Source organism: Notechis scutatus, chromosome 2 (genome assembly GCF_049901735.1).
Source record: "Notechis scutatus isolate UNSWTSFEM ecotype Mainland chromosome 2, rNotScu1.2, whole genome shotgun sequence".
Taxonomy (NCBI): Eukaryota; Metazoa; Chordata; class Lepidosauria; order Squamata; family Elapidae; genus Notechis; species Notechis scutatus.
The window spans coordinates 125,569,305-125,595,001 of NC_142010.1; the positions used below are offsets into that span (position 1 = coordinate 125,569,305).

At 38.8% G+C, this 25,697-nt stretch overlaps 1 protein-coding gene across 1 annotated transcript in view; it reads left to right on the forward strand.

Moving 5' to 3' along the window:
• The window catches only part of PITPNC1 (phosphatidylinositol transfer protein cytoplasmic 1), a 181,398-nt gene that overhangs the window by 68,127 nt on the left and 87,574 nt on the right, over positions 1-25,697 (forward strand). The window contains exon 2 of the mRNA XM_087956104.1: positions 20,011-20,159. Within this exon, the coding sequence (XP_087812230.1) occupies positions 20,011-20,159 (149 nt within the window). The remainder of the gene's footprint in view (positions 1-20,010; positions 20,160-25,697) is intronic.

The window sequence follows — 25,697 nt, forward strand, 5'->3', positions numbered from 1 at the left end:
TCGAATCCTACATAGCTTCTTCTCTGGTAATATCACACTACTAACTAGAGCATACAAAACATTTGCTAGACCTATACTTGAATACAGCTCATCAGTCTGGAACCCATATCATGTATCTGATATTAACACAGTTGAGAAAGTCCAGAAATATTTCACAAGAAGAGTTCTCCACTCCTCTACTCGTTGCAGAATACCTTATGCCATCAGACTCGAAATTCTAGACCTAGAAAACCTAGAACTACTCTGCCTTCAGTCCGATCTAAGTATAGTATATAAAATCATACATTGCAATGTCTTACTTGTCAAGGAATACTTCAGCTTCAACCATAACAACACAAGAGCACACAATAGATACAAACTCAAGGTTAACCGCACCAAACTTGATTGCAGGAAATACGACTTCAGCAACAGAGTGGTCAATGTCTGGAATACTCTACCTGATTCTGTGGTTTCTTCCCCAAACCCCAAAAACTTTAACCTTAGACTGTCTGCTATTGACCTCACCCCCTTCCTAAGAGGCCTGTAGGGGGCATGCATAAGTGCACCAATCGTGCCTACCGTCCCTGTCCTATTGTTTTTTATTTTTCTTATAAGTATCTATCTCGTATTCAAAACTACATATATTTATTCTTATACATGTATCTTGTAAGCGATTGACAAATCAAATAAAATGTTAAAAAATGTAAATGTAAAAAATTACAGCAAACTTACCACCTTGGCTTGACCTCTATAAGAAGGGGAAGGGGCCAATCCCCCTCCCTTCCAGGCTATTCCAGGTGAAGAGGGCAGGTACTGAAAAATGCCTTTACATGGCCTCAGATGCTGACAGTCTCTAACTGAGGAGACATGAATTGAGCCTACCTTTCAACACCTTATCAGGCTGGCAAATATGGCAGGGAGAAGTTGGTTCTACAGAGCCTGAATCCTTACCATGAGGGGAAACCAGCCCACTATCTTTTTCAGGGGAACAGTTGTGATTAGATTGATTAATTGTTCTATGGCATGCTAATTAAACTGCAGTAGCTTAATTAATAAGACAGAATAGTAGTTAGAATGCCAAAAATTTCTAAATGTAAAAACTCTTCCCAAAAACTATATACACAACTTCTGCAACCATGTTTTTTGAAAATGCTAAAGTAATATTTTTAATTCAACGTCTTCTTCAAATATTTAATGTTTTATTAAATCCCTTTTAAAAAGACTCATTTTATGGCAGCTTCACATGGTATTATTTTTGTAAATGATAACTAAGTTGTTGGCAGAAAAAGGAACATTGTTCATTATTATATTTAGTTCCAGAAATTTAATATTTAAGTTTAGTTAAATTTAGTTTCCAGAAATTTAATATTTGATTATGTCACATTTTAAATATTCATTTAATTTTGCTATATTATGCCAGTCTTACAGGGTATCATTTTTATGAATAACTGTTGTTGGCAGAAAAAAAGGAATGTTGATTATTGTATTTAATTCCAGAAATCTGAATCAGTTTTGAGCAGCAGGATTGTGATTCTTGAAAAGGAGAATAGAGACAGGCTGGGTGTGAAGGGTATTTCTAGAAGGCAGCATTCTTTGTACGCTACAGTACAGCTATGCATTTTTTCTACAACATCCAGAAGAAAGAAAATCTTCCACTTACTATCTTACCATCATTGCTTCCTGGAAAACTGACTTCATTATTTCTGAAGATTCAAGTAACTACAATAGCTGCCTCAATGGCAAAAGTCATGAGGACTTAGCTAGCTCAATTTGAACTTGTCATTCCTTGAAAAAATAGTTTTGTAAACTTTGAGAATTCAACAGTGTATTTTACTGTATTGATAAGTATTTTGGTGGTGAGAACTGGATTCTTATCTTGAAGTGGCAGATTAAGATAAACTATCAAATACCTGTTGATTTCAACTCTCAACAGTCACACCAACTGGAAATTCAAGGAGTTATAATCCCACCATATATGACAGTTTAACAGAATGGTGAAATAAATTATGGATGGATTGAAGTATATAATATAAAATATGAATTAAATTAAAATCTTAGTTGGCAGTGTTATTGTTGCTGAATTCCTTTGGTATCATAACAGTATCAGCATCGTATTTGTGAATTGCAGTGTTATATTTGGGAGTATAACTCAGATTTACAGGAGGACATGTTTCTATCTTAAGTATTTCTATAATTGGAAATGTAAATCTTTTAAACTCATTAAAATCAATTTTAAAAGGTTAATTCATATTCCCAATGAAGTTATTTTGATCAGCCGAGAGAAGAAAGAACAGAACAATTTAGAACAGTGAAATAGAAAGTATAAAATTATTCACTGGAATCTATCTTCAGACTCTAGAAAAATGTATAAGAAGATAAATTGGGATATTTTCATATATATATATTTATTAATAACCACCTATTGCACCTTGTATAGTACTAGAATTCATCAGAATAATAATATTTCATTTATTATTTTACAGAACTTGCTTGTTGCAAATGAATGTTAGTTTAGCTCCATATACAGCAAAATTATTTCCCTGGACAATGAGGTGGAAAAGTAACTTGCTGTGCTCATTGAAAACCAGATTTATTATGGGCTAAAAATATAGTTCCTAAAGTGCTAGGCCAGTACAAAGTAAAATGAGGCAGGTACACTGAGTCCTCGGTTTGTCAGAGAATCAGTCATTGCAATAGCCATTTCCTATTCAAAATCTATCATATGCTTATTTACCTCAACCCTTAAATAATAAACCCTCAAATTGTGTCCTTATTTATCTAAACCCTCCAACCTTGGCTCAAATCTCTGTATTCTGATGGTTTAATTGGCCATTTGATTACAAGGCATTATTGTGCCTTACCATGAACACATTGTATTAAACAAAGAACATTACCATGTTTCCCTGAAAATAAGCCCTAGCCTGATTTTAAGTGTAGTACTAAATATAAGCCCTATCCCAAAAATAAGTCCTAGTGACGGGTGGGCATGGCCAGCACAGGAGGCGGCAAGTGAGCATGCATGCTGGCTGACGGTGTCCGGTAGCAGCCACAGCCCGCATAGCGCAGGTGAGTTGATTCCCTGTCCAAGCAGCATATGGAGACAGGCACCGTGCAAAAACGAGCTTCCCACGGCCGCCTGCCTGCTCTGTCCCATCAACTCTCAGCTTTCCCACGGCCCGCACAGTGCATCCCAGTCGCCTTCCTCTCCCTCACACCTCTGCCTCTGCCTGCTGCTTGGACAGAGAATCAAGTCATCTGTGTTGTGTGGGCTGCACAGCCCCACAGTCCCGCAAGGGACCAGCAGGCTGCAGCTGCTGCCAGATGCCATTGGTCCCTGCACGTTTGCTGCCTCTGGTATGCATGCTGGGGGGGGGGGCACCCAGTTGAGCTAATCACCCTGAAATCACGTTTCCCCAGAAATAAGCCCTAGTGCTTATTTAGAGCCCCCCAAAAGATAAGATCCAGTCTTATTTTGGGGGAAACATGGTATTACATTGTGTTAAAACATTAAAAATCCCAAATCACTCACTTTGCAATGACCAAATAGTAAAATAGAGCTGGTAGAATAGGATTTGGGGCTACACCATTATATATTGTACTGGGACAATTAAATCCTTGTGGTTGGAACTGTTAATATCTGAAAGTACCATGTTTCCCTGAAAATAAGACCCAACTGGAAAATAAGTCCTAGCATGATTTTTCAGGATCCTCGTAATATATGACCTACCCCCCAAAATAACTCCCAGTTAACAACATCAGCCAGACGAACACATTTAGTTATCGTATTTCCCTGAAAAGAAGACCTAACAAAAAGCCCTAATGCGTCTTTTGAAGCAAAAATTAATATAAAACCAAGTCTTATTTTCAGGGAAACATGGTAGTTATCACTTGAACAAAGGTATCTAGAGTAGTGATGCTGAAGATTATTTGGATAACCCTACTCCAAGGTAATAGAGATTCCCTCCAGATTTATATCATGATAACAATGGAGATTGTTATCCCACTGCTCTTCAGGACATCAGGCTGGGGTGGATTGATTTGTACAAAGCTCAGAAGTCAGCCTCAGGTATGGAAACCCCTCTGGGATGCATTGCTATGGGATAAATGGAAGGATCTCATGCCCAGAGGATCTCAGGATACTGACATTTATTTTAGACCTCAAAGGCACACTTGGACACACCTTTAGCAGATGTTAAGCAAAGGCTGCTTTCCTTTACAGAGGGCATGCCTTCCATTCAATCCATGCAGGCGGAGAAATACGATGAGGAGCACTCCCTCCTACAGATCTTTCAGAACACACCTGCAAGGACAATACCAGGTAGTGAGTGCGGAATGGACAATGAACCCATTTCTGCAGGTGGAACAGAATCTGGCTACAGAATGTCAGGAGAGTTAACCTAAAGATACTTTCGGCAGCTATAAAATTCTTAGTTCAATCAGTTTGGTGTAGAGTGGCTAAGGCATCAGGCCAGAAACCAGGACAGTGTGAGTTCTAGTCCCACCATTGCTATAAAGCTGGGTGACCTTGGCCAAAGCTTAGTCTTAGGAAGTAGGCAAACCATTTCTGAAACCTTGTCAAGAAGACTGCAGGGACAATTGCCAGAAGTCAGCATTGACTTAAAAGGTGTGCATGCAAAACTGTGCACAACACAAATCCCTAGTGAGCTTCCTTCTTTTTTCCATCCTGGAAAAATCTCCTGTGGGAAGAGTTTTCCCCTTTCAAGCCTGCTTTTTAGCAAGTGTTCCTTATGACTGTATTTCACAGAATTGGGAGGGACCTTGGTGGAATTCCAGTCCACTCCTGCACAAACAGGAGACCCTACACTATTCTGGACAAATGGCTGACCAGACTCTTTTTAAAAGCCTCAAGTATTTCAGGACACAATCTTTTCTCTTTGAGAAGCTTTTGAGTGTTTTGGAGGTAGCTATATTTGAAATGTTATAGGGTTTCCTGCCTAAGCAGCGGGGTTAGACTAGAAGACCTACAAGGTCTCTTTCGACTCTGTTATTCTATTCTACTCTAGCTCTGAGTTTAGCTCTGAGTCTGATTTCTATATATTTTGAACAACTTCAGTAGCACCCACTCCGTGCCAGTACCTCTGCTGCAACATGATTTGCCATGTTATTGAAATAGATGAAATCATTTATGTACATAACTACTTAATCGATAAAAACACTATCAGAATTTTGAAAGATGAAGTCTGGTAATAATAACACTATGAAGAGGTCCCTATTTCATCCCCTGGGTAGGTAGAGCATTTTGAAGTGCTTTGTGTAAAGTGCAAAATAGAAATATAATAAATAGGAAGGGTTATTCCATGTGCCTGAAGTGGTTGAGAAACAAAATGGAAGCAGGAGTTACACTGATATAGGAGCAATTTTGCTTCACCAGGCATTCATTGAGGTTTAAATTGCTGTTGTTTTGTATTTAATTTAAAATAGATTGTGACTGCTCACTATCCTCATAATGACTATTCATCCAGGTTCAGTTGAGCAATAAAATACTTCTTAGAGCTAGTTTGGTGTAATGGTTAAGGTGTCAGGCTAGAAACCAGGAGAATGGGAGTTCTAGTCCCACACTGTGATACAGCATAGCTGAGTTTAGCATGCAAGTGTAAACCACATCCTGATGGCTACACCTTATGTTCATTGCTTTCTTATCTCCACCTTTTAGAATTCACATATCCATCCTTTCCCCACAGGAGTGATATACACTGGTACCAAATTTATCATGTTTTACTTGTTTGTTCATTTTTTCCCCTTGTAGCTTAGCATGGAAACCCTGCTTTAAGAACTGAGAAAACTGATCTCATTGTTTCAAGATAAATGGAATTTTTAAAAAATTGTATATGGTAGTAATAAAGGCTCAATAACTGTTGTTTTTAAAATAGGGTCTAGTAACGCTCTTTTTTGTTTTTTCCTATGTAGGAAAAAAACCATAGCAGACAAGCCATATTATAACTTACTTTACCACAGCCAGCTAGCTGTGGTTTGTTCCTAATTGTGCTATGGAAGTTTTAGTTCTCCACCTGCATAGCTAGCCATCCTTCTGCTCTAAAAATAACAAATGAAAATGTGACACCTTAATGACTTATCAGTTTATTAAACAAAAATGGATGTGCATGCTTTGTTCACAAAAGCTGATGCCGTAATAAGTTTGAGGGCCTTTAAAGGGCCATGGTATTCCTCCTTGTTTTTGTTGCTAGAGATAAAACGATGCAGCCATTAGGGTTTGGTCTCTTGATTGGGGCACTACCAATGCAAACAAACTTAACAGTAAACAACAACCTAATCAAGGAACTGCCAAAACCACTCCCATCAACACTGACAGGGCCAACCCACTTGTACATAAAGAAAGAGAGCAAGCCCCATTTCCCTTCTAGGGATGTTTAGCTTAGTTTGGTAATGAAATGTCTGCAAGAAAGCCACCAAGCCCAGAGAGCACCAAGGACCCCACAGTTCAGTATCTTCTGTTGATGCAGCTAGGGATCTACTGCTTAGGTCCAAGCTCAGCCAGTTTTTTTTTTGTCATCAGCTTGGAAAAGAAAAAGCTAAACCACTTACACCCTTTCCATTTCCTGCTATACCTACCAGAGTCACCGAGTACAGATACTCCTTGACTTACAACCATTCATTGAGCGACCCTTTCAAGTTGCAGTGGCACTGAAAAAAGTGACTTGTGACCAGTCCCCCTACTTAGACAGTTGCAGCATCTCCACGGTCATTGGATCACCATTTGTGACCTGCCCAGGGGGCTTCCAAAAAGCAAAATCGATGGGGGGAATCCAGATTCACTTCATGACTGCATGATTCAACTGCAGGGATTCTGGTAACGGTGGCAAAAAGGACACACTCTTCACAACCACCTTGCTTAACAATGACAAGTCCGATCCCAGTTGTGGTCATCGGTTGAGGAGTACTGCAGAGAGGTTCCTTCCATCAGGCTTTCTGAGTCAGTTCAGGATCAGACACAGCCTGTCCAGGACAATCTGAACCGAGTCCCTTTTGTTTTTTTTCCTGTCTCTTTTCCATGCAGGTTTTTCTAAGCACAGCTGGTCTTCTACTTTGAAACCTTGCACAACTTGCAGGCAGTTTGTGCTTCCGTGGGTGGGAAATCATGTCTTATCTTACCATCTGCCTCTGGATCATAGATTCTTAATGTTTGAGTGAGGCATTGCTCAGAACAGGGGTCTTCAAACTTGACAGCTTTAAGACGTGTGGACTTCAACTCCCAGAATTCCTCCTCCAGTCATGTTAGCTCAGGAATTCTGGGAGTTGAAGTCCACAAGTCTTAAACTGGCCAAGTTTGAAGACCCTTGGCTTAGAAAGTATGCCTATGGAGATTCTCGGTCATTTAGGTCATGGTTGTCCCAAAGGTGCTTTTTTGAAGAGGCAACTGGACTTTCTGGTTTTTTTCTTTGAAGACATTTTGCTTCTCATCCAGGAAGCTTCTTCAGAGAAACTGTCTTCAGAGAAAAACCAGGAAGTCTAGTTGCCTCTTGAAAAAAAAGCACCTTTGGGACGGCTTAGAAAGTATATTCTGAACTAGGGATCCCCAACCTTTTTGATTCTGTGGACCAGGTGATGTGGCTTCGACAGTTTCAGCAGTGGGGTAGGGGAAACAATTTTGCATGCAACCTAAATCTTGCATATGTGCAAATGAAGCTTCACGTGCTCACCCACTGCTTCGGTGGCCCGGTTCCCAACAGGCTGCAGCCCAATAGCAGTCCATGACCCAGGGTTTTAGAACCCTATTCTAAACTTTAGGAGTTATTATCTGATGCCACAGAGGCCTTGGAAAACATTAGGATCTCTGTCCCGGGATTATTTGCGATATTTGAGCAATGTTGAAAGGCATACAGTTCATGGAAAATACTAGATCAAATTAGTCCATTGAATCACAAAAGTCTTATGTGATAAATAAGACCCGTTTAAAATTGTGTCTAATATTGCCTTTTATGGGAGGGAGGGTCTGATCTTCTAATAGTTGTTTGGATAATTCTGAGGAAGCTGTGAGTTTCTAAAGAAAAGTTTATTTACGGCTTATTGACAGTTGCTTAAACATTTCTTACTTGGTTTATTTGGTCCAAGTGCTATTATTTCTGATTAACAGTTGTGGAGAAATTAATTTTGGCATCTAGCTGAAGGAAAATATTTCCTCAGAGAGTGTTTAATAAGAGTCTGTTGCAACCATGCTGCTGTTCAAGATACAATTCTGTTGAAACATTAACTCATATGGTTTAGTCTTGGCCACAACAGTATGGTCAATATGACTTTGGAGTATTCCCTCTATATTAAGAATGCATATTCTTACATTCCCTCTTGGCTATATAAGCAAACTTTGAAATCTATGCAGACATAAAGGACTTGGAATTTTCGGGCATAGCTGATGGTTGGAAGAATTGCCATACAACATTCAAAGGCAAAGTATCCCTGATTCACTATGATAGATTCTGGCTGGATGATTGTTTTTTTTTGTCCACAGTTGAAATAGTATTCTTTCAACAAATTCACACACACACACACACACACACACACACACACACACACACTTTCCCTTCTATCCTAATCTAGCCATTATAACAGCATACAACCTTGAGTTGAATTGCTAGGAACAGTATCAATTGCAAAAATTGGAAGTGCTCAGTCCTTTCATCCTCATCACTAGAAGGAGAATTTTTGAATGAGGAAGAAATGCAGTTTTGCAGCCGGAAAGTTTTTCCTAGTAGGAAGACTTAAGTTTTTGTAATTGGTCAGCTGGAGGTATACACTGAACAATTCACTAATATCTTCCAGGTTTGGAGATAGCTGAGGTAAACATGAAGTGGGCTCCTAGTTGCTTTGTATGGACTTGGAGAAAGAAGTGGTGATGTGCAAATGCCCACATTGTTTCAGAAAATTCCTTTCCTCCTTTTTGATCCTAATGTGGAACCACAAAGCCCAGATCCAAGTTCCTTTATGATTTATGATTTCCATTCTGTTACCATGCCATTGTTTGCAAATGTGGGTCTTCCAGGTTGACTATCAAAAGTCAGTGTGGAGCTGACCAAACCTTTTTTTCCTTTAACAGATTATTTTTTTCTGGTATAAAAAGTGATGGGAGAATCCCGAAGAGTTAGAGATGAAACACAGTGTTTTCTGGCTCTAATGTAAAATTCACTGATAAAATAAAAGCTTTGTCTGGAAGTAGTTTGTTTCCAAAGCTACTTTTAGTACACATTACTATTGCCCAGGGTGCATTCATAGATCTATGGAGGGGTGCACAAATGAATAAATCTATACAAAGTAGGTAACTTAGCTATTTGCATTTAATACTGGGACACAAATATGAAAAGCATAGCTCTATCACCATAATGCACATTTCATTCATTCATTCATTCATTCATCAGAATGGAGCTGGATGGGACCTTCGAGTCCTTCTAGTCCACCCCTGTGCTCAAGCAGGAGGAGACCCTATACCATTTCAGACAAGTGGCTGTCCAGTCTCTTCTTAAAACCTCCAATGATGGAGCGTCCACAACTTCGGAAGGCAAACTGTTACACTGTTTAATTGTGTTCACAGTTAGGAAGTTTCTCCTTAATTCCAGGTTGTTTCTATCCATAGTTTCTTGTCCTGCCTTCTGGTGCTTTGAGAATAAGTTGACTCCTTTTTTGTGGAAGCCTCTCAAATACTGGAATACTGCTATCATGTCACTCCTAGTCCTTTTCTCTAGACTAGCCAAACCCAACTTCTCCAACCATCTTTTATGTTTAGCCTCCAGGCCATTTACTCATCTTCTTTGCCAGAGTCTCAACATCTTTTTTGTAATGTGGTGACCAAAACTGGATGCAGTATACCAGGTGTGGTCTTACTAAGGATTTATAAAGTCGGTTGTCTTGAAAAGGTTTCACTGTCCATCTTGCAGATGTCTTCATTCATTCATTCATTCATTCATTCATTCATTGTTTGTAGAGGCCTGTAGTAGATCATAGGAAGCCAAGGAGGAGTGATTTGAGGTTTAGCATTCTGTCAAAGGAAAAATAAGGGGGAAAGAAAGGACTGAAAAGATGAAGGCAAAAGTAGGGATGAGGATAAGAACTAAGGGATCTGTCATAAGGACCACTTTTTTGCCACTGTGCTTGGAGGAATGGAAGGACAAGAGGAAAGAAAGAGGAGAAAATTAGAAGGACAGCATACATATAAGTAGTGCAAATCAATATTAAATGAGTGTGATTATGTAGAATAATGCTTTGTTAAAAGTAGCAACATTGAGTGTTATCTGAATGACCACTTTAATGTTATATGAGAGTCAATCCAAAAAGGTAAATGCATGTAAATAACAACTTAAATATACTGTATTAAGACAAAATCCAAAGATATGGTTTGATTGAAAAAAATCATGGCTGGTTTAATTCAGTCAGGACAATGACCAATATAATAAGATTTATAGACCCTAATTATAGCTGCATTTATTCAACTATATTAAGCCTTAACCTGGTGGTTAAACTGTATTACGGAAGGTACTGCTTTTTTAATACTTAGGTTACAGCAAATATATTAAGAGCCAAACTACTGGAAAGCCACTCCTTTTAAAGAGACTGTCCATGCTACTTCTCTTCTGTGGGTAACACCCAGATGGCTTATCTCTACCTAATAACCCATGCTTGACTTCCTGGGTTGATGTCCAAAAAAGCCAGGTAAAGAATGGACTCACCAAAACATGTTATCTTTGAAACAGAGCTTGGCATTTATTGTTAGAGGTACACAATGGAGAAAAGTAAATTTAGTATCCTTGTGGCTTTTTAGGGATGCCACTCCTAATTGTGCATTCTCTCTCTGTCACAGGGAAACACAAGGCTAGCAAATGTAACCTTTAAACAGCAGGGATGGAACAGCTGCATAAATTGTTGAATCTCACATAAAGCATTGTCAAAGCAAAGCACAGCCAGTTCCTTTCTGTAATCTGAATGCATTTATAACATTAAAAATGAAGACAAAACAAGATTATGTTCCCAATTACAAGCAACAAGGGGAGGTGGAACCACTGGGGTTATTCATCCAAACACAGAAAAGCAGAATTTAGCTGTCTTTTGATCTTGGCTTCTGGGAATAGGTTTTCCTACTACGTGGCAGTAGGCAGCAAGCAGGAAAATAGCTACATCTGGATGGATATGTCTGTGTCAGGATCTTTAGGTTGTCAACTGGATACTGTAGGAAGAGGGTTGAATGGATTGGGCATACCCACTGCAAGAGACACCTTCTCCGTATCTGTGTTAGATGTAGCAAGTATGGCATCAGCCGACTTGCCTTTGCAAAGTTTAGAATTGGGAGAAAAAGAGTCCGTGATGCTCATCTTAATGCTTCACTTAAGAACAAGAAATTGTACACCACCGTGGAGAAGTGTAATGCATGTTCATTCCTATCTCTGTTTGAACTTCTTTGCTTCATTGGAATGTGAAGGATTCAGGTAGTCCTCAACTTATGACTATTCATTTAGTGATGGCTCAAAGTTACAACAGCAATGAAAAAAGTAACTTACAACCGGTCCTTGCACTTACAACTGGCATAGCATTCCCCATGGTCCTGTGATCAAAATTTGGGTGCTTTCCATTTGGCATGTGTTTACATCAGCTGCAGCGTCCTGGGATCATGGGATCGCCATTTGCAACCTTCCTGGTTGGCTTCTAGCAAGCCAAATCAATGAGGGAAGCCATATTCACTTAATGACCACATGATGCACTTAACAACTGCAATGTTTTACCTGACAACCATAGCAAAATCATAAAATTGGGCATGACTTAATAACAGCAAAAAATTCTGGTCTCAGTTGTGGTTGTGGGTGGGGTTAGGGGGACCACTTACATAATCCAATGTACAGGTAGTCCTCGACTTATGACCACAATTGAGCCCAACATTTCTCTTGTTAAATGAGTCATTTGTTAAATGAATTTTGCCCCAATTTACAACCTTTCTTGCCTCAGTTGTTAAGTGAATCACTACAGTTGATAAGTTAGTAACCCAGTTGTTAAGTGAATCTGGCTTCCCCATTGATTCTGTTTGACAGAAGGTTGCAAAAGATGATCACATGACCCTGGGACAGTGCAACCGTCATAAATACAAGCCAGTTGCCAAGCATTCGAATTATGATCATGTGACCACAGAGATATTGCAATGGTCATAAGTATGAATAACAGTCATAAGTCGACTTTTCTCAGTGCCATTGAATCTTCCAACAGTTGCTAAATGAATAGTTGTAAGTCGAAGACAACCTGTATAGACAAGGCATTAATATCTAGTTCAGAGAACTAGTTTAAATAAAAAACTATACTGCTACAATATCCTTTAAAAATTAAGAAGGAAGAAGCCAAAATAAAAACCTATATATCTTTGTGGGAGTTATGATATTGTGATTAGTCACTGAACTAGGCTGAAAACAACATCACCACATGGAAGCACTATTTTATGTGAAGAAATTAAAAGCTTGGGATTGTTTGATCTACTAAATGCTTAGGTGAAATAATCTGATTGCACTGAAAATATACCAAAGAAAGTAATCCAATAAAAGCAGAATAATTTGAATTAAAATTAGCAGGGATTCAAGAACAAATAAATTGGAAAATTGTATCTAACTTAACTAGTGATTTGAGAAACGTTGCCATATACTGCAAATGAATACTGAGTTAGATAGCGCTACACAGCACTCATGAGAGATTAGGCTACAGGGAGTCACATAATCCCATGCTATGCGTCAGTTCGGTGTGCTAATTGAGTTTATCCCAACTAAAAAGGCAGAGATTACAGTCTTAACTTTGGATGTACAAGTACATTTCTGTTGTACAGGGAAAAGCAAGTATGGCAATATTTATGTATCTGTTTGGTATACTTTATAGGTTCCATTCTGCTAGCTCCCAGCAGTGTGTGTAAATGAAATATGCATATACTTCAGTGAAAGAAGAAAAATATTTTGCCCTGAGCTCCATGGCACTTACTTAAATGTGCTTAAGTTGGCCGTGGTCACTGTCATGTTTATTTCGATACAGGACAATGAGTGAGGTTATGTAGTGGAATGGAAACCAGAAACTAATCCATCTAGTTATAGATAGTCCTTGATTTACAACCATTTGTTTAGTGACAGTTAGGAGTTACAAAGGCACTGAAAAAAGTGACACAATTAGTTTTCACACTTAATGACCACTGCAATTCCTGTGGTCATGTCATCAAAATTCAGATGCTTGACAACTGGAATGTATTTATGATGGATGCGGTTTCCAAGGATCATGCGATCAAAATTTCTGACAAGCCAAGTCAATGTGGAAGCCAGATTCACTTAACAGCCATGTTACTAATTGGCAACTGTAGGGATTCACTTAAAAACAGTCATAAAATGGGCAAAACTCAGTTGACAATTGTCTTGCTTAACAACAGAAAGTTTGCTCTCAATAGTGACCAAAAGTTAAGGATTAGGCATTCTGAGGTGCTCAGGTCCATAAAATGGTACATGTGTATTAAATTGATTTATCATGAAGAAGGGGCTTGTAAGAGGGGGAAAGCAACGTTAATAAGCATTTTAACAGTAAACTCTTGCAGAGCAGGGAAGATGTGGGTATACAAGAAGAGTTCTCCACTCCTCTACTCGTTGTAGAATACCTTATGCCACCAGACTTGAAATTCTAGACCTAGAAAACCTTGAATTACGCCGTCTTCGTTCCGATCTAAGTATGGTATATAAAATCATACATTGCAACGACTTACCTGTCAATGAATACTTCAGCTTCAACCATAACAACACAAGAGCACACAATAGATACAAACTCAAGGTTAACCGCACCAAACTTGATTGCAGGAAATATGACTTCAGCAACAGAGCGGTCAATGTCTGGAATACTCTACCTGACTCTGTGGTTTCTTCCCCAAACCCCAAAAACTTTAATCATAAGACTGTCTACTATTGACCTCACCCCTTTCCTAAGAGGTCTGTAGGGGGCGTGCATAAGCGCACCGTCCCTGTCCTATTGTTTCTTTTATTTTTCTTATATGTACCTATTTCGTGTATTCATAACTATGTATATACTTATACCTATTATCTTGTAAGCGATTGACAAATCAAAATAAATCAAAATAAATAAATAAAATAAATGTATTTGCAAGTCAATGCATTTCCCCTTTTTCATTCTGATGCCGACTGCTGAAGCAAGCTTTGCTAATAGCATTTGATGATTATTTCTCAGAAAGTGGGAATAATGGGTGGAAAAGTAGAAGGGATGAAAACTTTTCCTAACACTTTCTTATCAGAACAGTAGGCTCAAAACGATTCTTTGCAGGGTTTGGTTGGTGAGTTCCCCCTTGTGCTGGCTCACAAACAGGCTTCAACTCTGCCTGTGCTATGAAAGACACACTGCCTGCCCTGCAGCTCCTCCCTCCATCTAAAAGGGTCAGGCTCCCCCAAACAGAACCCCACAATAGATATCTGATCTCTTGCCTTTAGGTAGCTAAATTTGGTCTTAGGCTAGGACTTGGCTGAAATCTTACAGAGATGCCTGAACTAGGGAAAAATATTTCGTGCAGGCAATAAGGGAGACCTGCAAAACAGCTGAGTGCCCACTCTGGGTGTAAGGGTGTTAAAAACCCTGAGCTGATGGTTCAGACATATGATGTTTACTCCCTGCCCTTTTCCCAAAGCAGGAACTGAAGCTGAGCAGTTGGCTGTATAAACGGCTAGTTGTCAACTCTGGTCCGAGATTTGCCGAGCCCAATGTTCACTTTTCAAATTTTGTATCCCTTATACTGGGTTTTAAATATTTTATGCAGTACTGTGCATCCTTAATTAAGATATTAATTTTTCTTCTTTTGTGTTGTGTTTTTGTAAAGCGTACATGGTTAGCTTTAAAAATGTGATAAAATGCCAAGTGCTACATTAGATGTGCTGAATATAACAATGGTAACCAACATAGATTTTGGAATTGACTTTGTCCATATGGAATCCAATCCAATGTGGAGATTGTCCATGTGTGTGCGTATGTGTATGTGTAAATTCTGTAATGTGTCAGCAGCTGAAAAAAGGAGAGAGGGAATACAAATATTATATCTAACTTTTTCTCACATCAGAAAGTCATGGAATTGAAGAAAAGCAGATAGTGAAGAATAATTAAATGCAGTGATAATAAAGATAAGACGTTCTTTTGAGCTAGCAGCTTAGAAAAAAGTACCTATGTTCATTGCTCAAAATCTGTTTTTTCAGCAAAATACTGGTGTACATACCTGGTTGCAATGGTGTCTTAGTATGATGGCACAAAATAAGAACGCCCTGCCTACATCGTGCCAAAATATTCAGGTTTTATATTATTCATATTATTTTATTTATACTAATATCCAGTTACCTGAAGTGGGCCTAGAAACAATTTTGCATGAACATAACTGTTGAAGTATTATATGTCAGGCACAAAGAATCAGGATCTCTCATAATTTCCAGTTCAGAAGATTTATTTCTCAAAACTATACACAAGATTCTAGTCAACTCACCGTCAACACTCAATTAGCACTAAATAAGACAATGAAAATCAAAAAAGAGCTGAACTTACAGCGTTTATATACACATAATGATTCTAGGCTGAGTCTTCTCTTGACTCCGCCCCTAGGCTCTGCCAACTCTTCTCCTATATTATATTACTGAGTATTCAGCACCTCATTGTAGACAACCTTCTGCAATATATATTACTAACAAGTTCCAAACTCTTTTCCAGGTTAGCCCAGATAGCCCTGTAAAATATAACCCTGTTAAGTATTTAGGAACTTGTGACCATTCATAGCCTCACCCCTCTACAACTTTCAGAGTTTACGATAATTGTACATTACACATTCCTTGTAAACCAGACATTTTGCGCTCTAATCAGGATGGGTGAATTACACTGAAAGCTTTTCATTTCCAGAAAACATCATACATTTTTGGTTGAATAGGTTTTGCAGAAGAACTGCACAAGCCTGTGAAGTGTAAGTAAAGAGAGTGGAACCAATTTACTGTATATACCACAAGTCATTATAGATCTTTGGTATATTCCTTTGGAGGGATTCCGGGAAATTCCAGCCCCTTCACTAAAATGAGCTCCAATATTAGCAGATCTGTTTTGACAGCTCAGGGTCAATATTGGTTGGTTGGTTGGTTGCCTAGCAATATCGGTCTCTTGGTCAGTTGATACTCCTGTGGCAAAAATAGCCTATATTTTCTCAAGTTGCTGCACTGATGCTCCCCACCAAGATTTGTAGAATTTTCTTGTATCCAACAGAAAAGATATTAATGGCATCTTCCTAATGGATGACTAAATTGTGATTTAAATAATTCAATCCTTCTAATTAATGGTTTAAATAAACCCCACCCTGCTAATAATGCACTGTTCATCGTCTCATCTTCCTTATTAACACACTGATGTTCCTAAATGCAAAGCCCAGAAGGGTAGCTGCTTAGGATTATTGAAGCCAAAGAAACAAATGAGTTTTTTTGGACATGCATTTCTGAAGACTAGAGTCTATTCCATCAGCTCAGACTTCCATTCAGTTCCGTTTGGTATTTATGTGGTTAATGGATGTGTATCAGTAAGGGTTCTCCCCCCCACCCCACTTAAGTTCTGGATGACGCACAACTCCAGCTGACAATTAGAAAATGCTTAGTAAAAAGGTCAGTATATGAGGGAGAGAGATGGGATTGTGGACAAAGTTCATCATTTGAAGTATTCTGCGTACAGTAACGCACACACCCGCCAAATACACCGAGAGCACCAAGCACCTCAGATTGATTTATTATCTCCTTCTCTTTCTCATGAAAACATTTGAAATATAGGCCTGGTGTAAATTGGAGATGTGGAATTATTTAAATATCTATCCTCCGCTTGGATGTTTGTAACCGTTTTGGACTGTTTTAGGTATTGCTGCTCTCCTTGGAACTAATATACAGGTAGTCCTCAACTTATGACTACAGTAGAGCTCAAAATTTCCTGTGCTAGGCAAGACAGTTGTTAAATGAATGTTGCCCCTTTCTTGCTACAGTTGTGAAATGAAACACTGCAGTTGTTAAGTTGGTAGCACAATTGTTAATGAATCTGGCTTCTCCATTGACTGCTTGACGGAAGGTCACAATAGATCAGGGGTGTCAAACACAGGGCCTGCGGGCTGGATACGGCCTGCGCAGCCATGCCCACCCCAGCCCCACAAGAGCAAAAACAATCCCGATACGTAACGATATGGCCCACAATGTGATCAGGTTTGACACCCCTGCAATTGATGATCACATGACTCTAGGACACTGCGACAGTCATAAATACAGGCCAATTGCCAAGGGTCTGAATTTTGGTCACATGATAACGGGGATGCTTCAACAGCCACAAATGTGAAATATAGCCATAAGTCACTTTTTTCAGGGCTGTTGTAACTTACTAAATGAATTGTTGTAAGTCAAGGACTATTTGTGTTCCAGGAAATGGTTATATTTCTCCATTTCTACTTTGACCTTCCTTTGTTCAACATATTGTAGGAAATGACCAGGCTGAGCCTGAAGGAGGGGTCAAATGCATCATCAGTCTTGACTCCCTTTGAGCCCACAATGCTGCTGCTGCCAGCATTAACCTCAACATCAACCCTTCGGCCTCTAAGTTCTGTGAGTGAGGCATCCTAGATGTCCCTTCTCTCTGCCTCCAGATCGGAGGAGTGGAAATGTGGCCCATGGTTTCCAAGGAGGAGAATTTAAGGTGGACTGCACTTAGATCTCTACACCAATTTGCTTTGACAGCTAGTAGTTCAGATTCTTGCAGAGAGCTTAAGCTTGCAATAAATTTTATATTCATGTGAACTGCCTTGAACTGCCTGGATTTCATGATTTCCCGAGCTTGGCACCTATAGTGTTGTGACTAAAGCAGCTTGTTCCTAGATATTATTTGTCAGAAAGTCAAGCCCATAATCTTTTTCCCTTTCTTTTCTTTCCAGTTACTTTTGGGATAAGGAGGGTGGGAGAGAGAGGAAACATTAGTGTTATATTCTATCATATACAAGCCAGATCTTTTGACATAAAATTATTCTTGGCTTCAACGGAGGAAAGGCTGGGCTTTGGGAGCAATCTGTGTTTATGCAGTTTTAAAGAAGAAAAGTTTCTCTGCAAGTCAGAAGACTCACAAGCTTTTAAATATTATGCTATAAAAGTGGTCGTCTGGGGAAGAATACCTTAATTATAACAAAACCCTTTATGCTCTTGTTAAACACAATTTAAAAATAACAATTTAAATGTTAGTTCACGCAGCTGAAGAACTTGTTTTTTATAAAAGGCTCGAAGGCCAAAATATTGTGCTGTGGAGCTTTGTTGTGGGTAGTGATACAATCTCAGTTGTAGTACTTTGAGAAATGGGCATCTCCCTAGTTCCAGGATACATGCCTAATTATATAGCTTAGACTAGTCATTCTACCTTAAATAGCAGGATCTTTCCCTTTTACATTACTAGCAACCCCAACAGAGTTTTTCATATGGAAAATCACATCACAATTTAATGCTCTTTGTTCAACATTGTCTAACAAGGCTAAACAAAATGGAAAACAACAAACTTTGAAAAATACCCAGTTTGGTCACACAAATATTTACAGCTGTGTCTAATTCCAATAAAAAGAACCAGTGCTAAAGGACTAAACAAATGTATTAAGAGAAGTTTTTCACTCAGCTAAATTGAAATCACATTCTATTATGAAAATTGTTAAGTAACACACATTTTAGCTGGATGGTTTTTAACTAAAAACCTCCCCAGAATTGTACTGAGTTTCACATAACTGCAGATGGTTCAATTAGTTTCACATGATGTCTTTTGTTGTAACAGTTATGAAACATTGAGAAACTTGGACTTCTATTTGCAGATAGGTTCCAAGGAATTTCCAAGCTCCTTTGAAGATATTTTCAGTGTTTCATTATTATTATTTTCTTCACTTGTAATGCTCAGGTTAATACGTAGAGCCTATAAGGAAATCCCAAGGCTTCAGTTTATATGTCAGGAATGGGCAACTATGGCCCTTTACGACTTGTTGACTTCAACTCCCATAATTCCTGAGCCAGCAAGTAGAAGAAGGCAATGGTAAACTATGTCCATAATGTTGCCAGAAAATGATAGCTTACAGGATATTTTACCTGTGTAGTATGTCCCAACTAGATCAGATCTGGTGCATTCATAAACTGAACTGAACTGACAAATAAGCTGTTTATACAATCCATGGAGCATTTGCAGTCGCTGGCTGCACTTAAGTGTTCAAAGCCTGTGTTTATATATGCAATAGGTTGAAATGCTACTCACCCTCCCCCCTATATTCTTGAGACTATTTCATGTGAGACAATTTACAGATACATCATACTATAATTTTGTCTAGATAGTTATGAAAACTTTCTAAGGGGGCTCCGAATAAAGGATTCACCAAACATATTATTATAATAACAATGTAGAAGATGATCAGGCTGAGCTGGAAGGCAGAGTTAAATGCGTCATTCGTTTGGAATCATTGCACAGCCACAAAAAAACCAAGTCCACTCCTCCCCCCATGAATTTTGTTGAAACTTATCTAGCGCGAACTTAGCTTTGGCCATTAGTTGATCAGGATTCTTGTGTATAGGTAGCAATAATAACTCTTCTGTGTCAGGCACAAGAAACAGGGTTGTTTAAATGAATACAAGTTTATTCCATGCTAGCTCTCTACAAGAATCTGATCTACTAACAGTCAAATTGGTAAATTAAAGTTAAGGAAATTCAAGGTTGGCTGGATTTAGATTTCTTGTGGGTGCGAAGGGACTCCAAACTGATTATATGCTTGACACTTCCCTCGGGCTCAACTGGATCATCTCCTACATCCTGTGCTTTGAACTCAGTGCGTGTTCCTGGTTCTTTGCACCTGAAACAATCAGCTTTTAGCATTGTTAGTAGTTTCCATAATTATTTTTAAACGTGCTACTCACTGTGAAGATGTTTTCTTTAAAGATTATGTAAAAAGAAAATAAACCCGCCACCTAAACATACTTTTTCCTTCTTTTTGCATTGCAGTACAGAATTGGACAGCTGTACATGATCAGTAAACATAGCCATGAGCAGAGTGATCGTGGAGAAGGTGTGGAAGTGGTACAGAATGAGCCCTATGAAGATCCAAACTATGGGAATGGTCAGCTGACAGAAAAACGGGTCTATCTAAATAGGTAAACATTCCTGTAAGCGTTTTGCCATTGCATCCTCCTCCCCTAGTGCATAAGCAGCTTTGGAAGTAAACTCTGGCTTTAGTGCACTTTGCACCAATCCTCTGTTTGTGGCTTTATGAGAATCCCACAGTAGGACATACCCTGAGAATGGCCAGGACTCCTCCGATAAATTACATGCTCCCTGGTTCAGATATGTGGCGAGTCGCTTCCTTCCTCCATGTTAAAAACTTTGGAGAAAGGAAAGTTGTGAAAATGAACAGAGTCATGTCAGATACTTATGGGTTCATACATTATGTTAAGTACATGTGATCACCTTTTGCAATCTTCTGACAAGCAAAGTCAATGGGGAAGTTATATTCACTTAAGAACTGCATTGCTAATTTGACAACTGCAGTGTTTCATTTAACAACTGTGATAGTAAAATGGGACAGAACTCACTTAACAACTGTTGCTTAGCAGTTGAAAATTTGGGCTCAGCTGTGGTCACAAGTTGAGGACTAGCTCTACTGTATGTGATCTGGATCATCAGTGGGAATTGGTACTTATCAAAACTTATGCAATGTACAAGTTACACTTATCAATATTTGTGCAGATTTGCATGAGCAAACCACCCACAATCTCAAAGATTTACGTCAGGGTGTTGTGTAAACAAACTCTCATTGAAATCCAACACATTATGTGAATGCTTGAAGATAGTTTTAATGGACCTGAGTATGATCACTCTAGTTTTTTGCTCAAAGAAATCAGAGATTCATTTGTTTTTGTTTTTTTCCTATGGTTTCAACAGAAGAGAAAATGATATTGCTGTAACTTGAGGCTCAGAGAAGTAAATGCATCTGAAACTCCCAAATCAGTAACAAAAACCTTTTGCAAGGAGAAAACTTGCTTTTAAAATAAAATTCTTTTTGGTACCAAGGTCAAAATCTGACCTTGTTTCCATTTGTTCAACATCAGCAACCTGGATAAAAATCAGTCTGGCTCAAAGCATAGGAAGAACTGCTTACGACAGGAATATCCAACCTAGCTTCATAAGAAATGTATTTTAGTGAGCTCCTTAGGTGGCAAAATATCTTGGTAAAGAACAGCGCCATCATGAATGATTACTAACCTTGTGCATCACTGCCCCCAAAGCAGTACTATTAATGATTTATCAAGTGAAATACTTTTTCTTGTCTGATACTTTTTTAAACAAAGTCTGCATATTTTATAAGATACTCAAACCTTGTTACTTTTACTGTCATTCAAGAGATATATTATGGTTTCTAAAAAATATACATATTGCTTCACCTACCACTGTGATTTGATTAGTGGTAGTCTAACTAAATATTGATACTTTTTTTTTTGGCTTCTAAGCCTGGGGTCCATTGACTTCTATTAAGCTTGTGACCTTGGTAACAGACATAGCAATGATGTGCCCCTTACATCATGCAGTGCAGCTCTAGAATTTTGATACTTCTGACCTTTTGTAATTGTAGCATTTACGCTATACCAGCTATGTTCAAGTTGAAAAATCCGTTGAGGCAAAATGTTTCTTTAAGCTCAACCACAGTATTGCCCTCAAAACAAGAGCTGAGTATGTTAATCAGCCTTGCGCACAGACATCTTCATTCCCAGCATGTCAAGAAATATACACTGTTCAAAAAAATAAAGGGAACACAAAAATAAGACATCCTAGATCTGAATGAATGAAATATTCTTATTAAATACTTTGTTCATTACATAGTGGAATGTGCTGACAACAAAATCACACAAAAATTATCAATGGAAATCAAATTTAGCAACCCATAGAGGTCTGGATTTGGAGTTACACTCAAAATTAAAGTGGAAAAAAACACTACAGGCTGATCCAACTTTGATGTAATGTCAAAATGAGGCTCAGTAGTGTGTGTGGCCTCCACGTGCCTGTATGACCTCCCTACAACACCTGGGCATGCTTCTGATGAGGTGGCGGATGGTCTCCTGAGGGATCTCCTCCCACACCTGGACTAAAGCATCCCCCAATTCCTGGACAGTCTGTGGTGCAACGTGGCATTGGTGGATGGAGTGAGACATGATGTCCCAGATGTGCTCAGTTGGATTCAGGTCTGGGGAACGGGCGGGCCAGTCCATAGCATCAACGTCTTTGTCTTGCAGGAACTGCTGACACACTCCAGCCACATGAGGTCTAGCATTGTCTTGCATTAGGAGGAACCCAGGGCCAACCGCACCAGCATATGGTCTCACAAGGGGTCTGAGGATCTCATCTCGGTACCTAATGGAAGCAGGCTACCTCTGTTGAACACAGGGAGGGCTGTGCAGTCCCCTAAACAAATGCCACCCCACACCATTACTGACCCACTGCCAAACCGGTCATGCTGGAGGATTTTGCAGGCAGCAGAACGTTCTCCATGGCATCTCCAGACCCTGTCACGTCTGTCACATGTTCTCAGTGTGAACCTGCTTTCATCTGTGAAGAGCACAGGGTGCCAGTGGCGAATTTGCCAATCTTGGTGTTCTCTTGTAAATGCCAAACGTCCTGCATGGTGTTGGGCTGTAAGCACAACCCCCACCTGTGGACGTCAGGCCCTCATACCACCCTCATGGAGTCTGTTTCTGACCGTTTGAGCAGCCACATGCACATTTGTGGCCCGCTGGAGGTCATTTTGCAGGGCTCTGGCAGTGCTCCTCCTGTCCCTCCTTGCACAAAGGTGGAGGTAGCGGTCCTGATGCTGGGTTGTTGCCCTCCTAGGGCCTCCTCCACATCTCCTGATGTACTAGCCTGTGTCCTGGTAGCATCTCCATGCTCTGGACACTACGCTGACAGACACAGCAAACCTTCTTGCCACAGCTCGCATTGATGTGCCATCCTGGATAAGCTGCACTACCTGAGCCACTTGTGTGGGTTGTAGACTCCGTCTCATGCTACCACTAGAGTGAAAGCACCACCAGCATTCAAAAGTGACCAAACCATCAGCCAGAAAGCATAGGAACTGAGAAGTGGTCTGTGGTCACCACCTGCAGAACCACTCCTTTATTGGGGATGTCTTGCTAACTGCCTATGCTTTCCACCTGTTGTCTATTCCATTTGCACAACAGCATGTGAAATTGATTGTCAATCTGTGTTGCTACCTAAGTGGACAGTTTGATTTCACAGAAGTGTGATTGACTTGGAGTTACATTGTGTTGTTTAAGGGTTCCTTTTATTTTTTTTTTGAGCAGTGTATCTTTATCTGACTGAAGAAAAATTAAGAACCTATTGAGATAGATGTTTTGGAAGGGATTGTCAGAGCTCGCATAAGACTGGATGCTTGCTTACTTTTATTGACATCAATGGAACAGCTAAGTACCAACAAAATGTAAGAGTTACCTGAAAGGCTGAAACCTGCCAGGCTTGGTTTGTTCAAAGAAAAAACCCAAGAAGGCCTTTTGAAAGCACTTTTGGGACCAGCAACCCTGACCTGGATGATTGAGTATCTCCATAGACATTTGCCAGGCTGAAAGTTTGCCTCCAGCTGGCCTGATGTTACAAAAAGTATGAGGGAAGTATCTTAATCAGGAAAGGTATCCAGAATAATGCACTCAGCATAATTCTTCACCTACAAATAAATATCAGAAAACCCTGCATTAGAATCCCACAAAGAATAATAGTTTCTTTAAACCAAGCTTTAACAAGGCTTGGAAGCCACCATATATAGGCCAAACAGATGTTTTCCAAGGGAAACTGGACTTACCTGTGAGAATAAAGTGGATCAGGATTTTGCCTCAGAACATCTGTTTCATATCTGTATTTCAAGTGAGGCATTGCCATGCAGATCTCCACATAAAATAGCCTAGTTCTAATAAAAAAACATTATTTGACACAGATTGAAAATTTGCAGAGTGTTGTTCTTATGAATGTTGTCTTAATTGCTTTTGTGATCGTTTTATCTTTATTAGCATAGAGTGGATGCTGTAGAGTAGGAAGCTTAGCACCTTTTCTCTAAATAATTTAACTACTGCAGGGCAAAGTTATTGCCATTTGCAATGAAAAAATAATAATTATAATGTTCTAAGCCTTTGAGGCATATTTATTATAATTTCTCAGACTTTGTTGTTTCCAAGTACTAGGAAATTGAAAGTGGATTGCTAAATATTTGAAAACCTTAATCTGTTTAGTGTGGACATTTCTCCGCCAATTACAATGGCAGTTGGTACATCTCTTATTGAATATGACTACCTTCATTTTAGAGTAAAATGAAGGGTTTTATTTTATTATTGCTAATGGCTGGAGACTCTGGGTATAGGGTCTCTTTCTTGAGCAGAGTTCCTTCCAAATCTGTTATTCTTTTTTTTTTTTTTGAACTAATTTTATTAATTTTTAAAGACATACAAAACATAAATACACAGAAACACAAAACATAAAAGCATAAAAAATCTCTTTTCTGAAAGTTGCTTAGTCCCGGGTTAAAACTCTTGATACAGACACAAATTCAAATTCATATTCATTTTATATACCATTCCATATCTTGTTAGCATTTTCAATTTTCTATATAACTTCTCCTCTCTTTTAAATTTTCTCAATTGCCTAGAACCCTAAAGATTGCCTAGAACCCTAAAGGGTTACTAAACATCAATAAGACTTCTAAAAGATATATCTTAAAGGGAATTTTGTGACTAAACTTTAACCCTAGAAAGAAAAAGTGAAGAAGGAGAAAGTATTTAAAAGAAACAGCTTGTTTGGATTGTTTGGTGATTTTGGAACTTCTGAGAATTATTTCTGATTAAAAGCACTTGGGTGGTTGTTTGGAAAAACTTTTTCTCTGTACAATGGCATCACTTGTGGATGGACTGAAACTTGTATACCAAAAATATGAAAAAGAAAAGCAAGAAGGCAAAGATGTCCTTGGCACTCTTTTTCAATTTTTAGAAATTGCGGTTTGTACTTATGTAAAGCTGAATGAGCAACAGGATGACTGGGACAAAGAAGAAGCCATCTTTGATGAACAAATAACTTTGGTTGGAGAAGGAAAAAAGAAAGAGAAAAAGGAAAAGAAGACTTTAAGACTTGGAAAAACAATCCAAAAAGAGAAGAATAAGGTGAAAAGGGGATATTATGTTAGGAAACAACAGAAAGGGGGAAAGCAGAATAAAAGGGAGGTGGAGAGACAAGGGGGTAAAGAGGACAAGGAGGAGAAGAAGCAAGGGAGAAAGGAAGGGATGAGAAGCCTTAATGGTGGGGAGCAAGATGCAAAGAAGCAAAAGTTTTTTTAGAGATAATGGATACATTTTATTGAAAAAGGGATTCTAGAAAGGTACATAAGATTGCATTTCTATATTTGTATTTAGAAATAACCATAGAAAATTGGAAATAATATGTAATTTAAAATGCGATAAAATATTTAGTATAATCTAGTGAAATTTTTGTTAAGAAAAGGGGAGTACTGTAATGAAGCAATGATTTAAGATATGTGATGTGGGGGGGAAAAATAATTTTGGAAAGCATAAGTGTTCCCACAAAGGCATGATATTTAACTGAAATGGGTAAAATGTTTAAGATATAAATGATTGTTAATATTAATG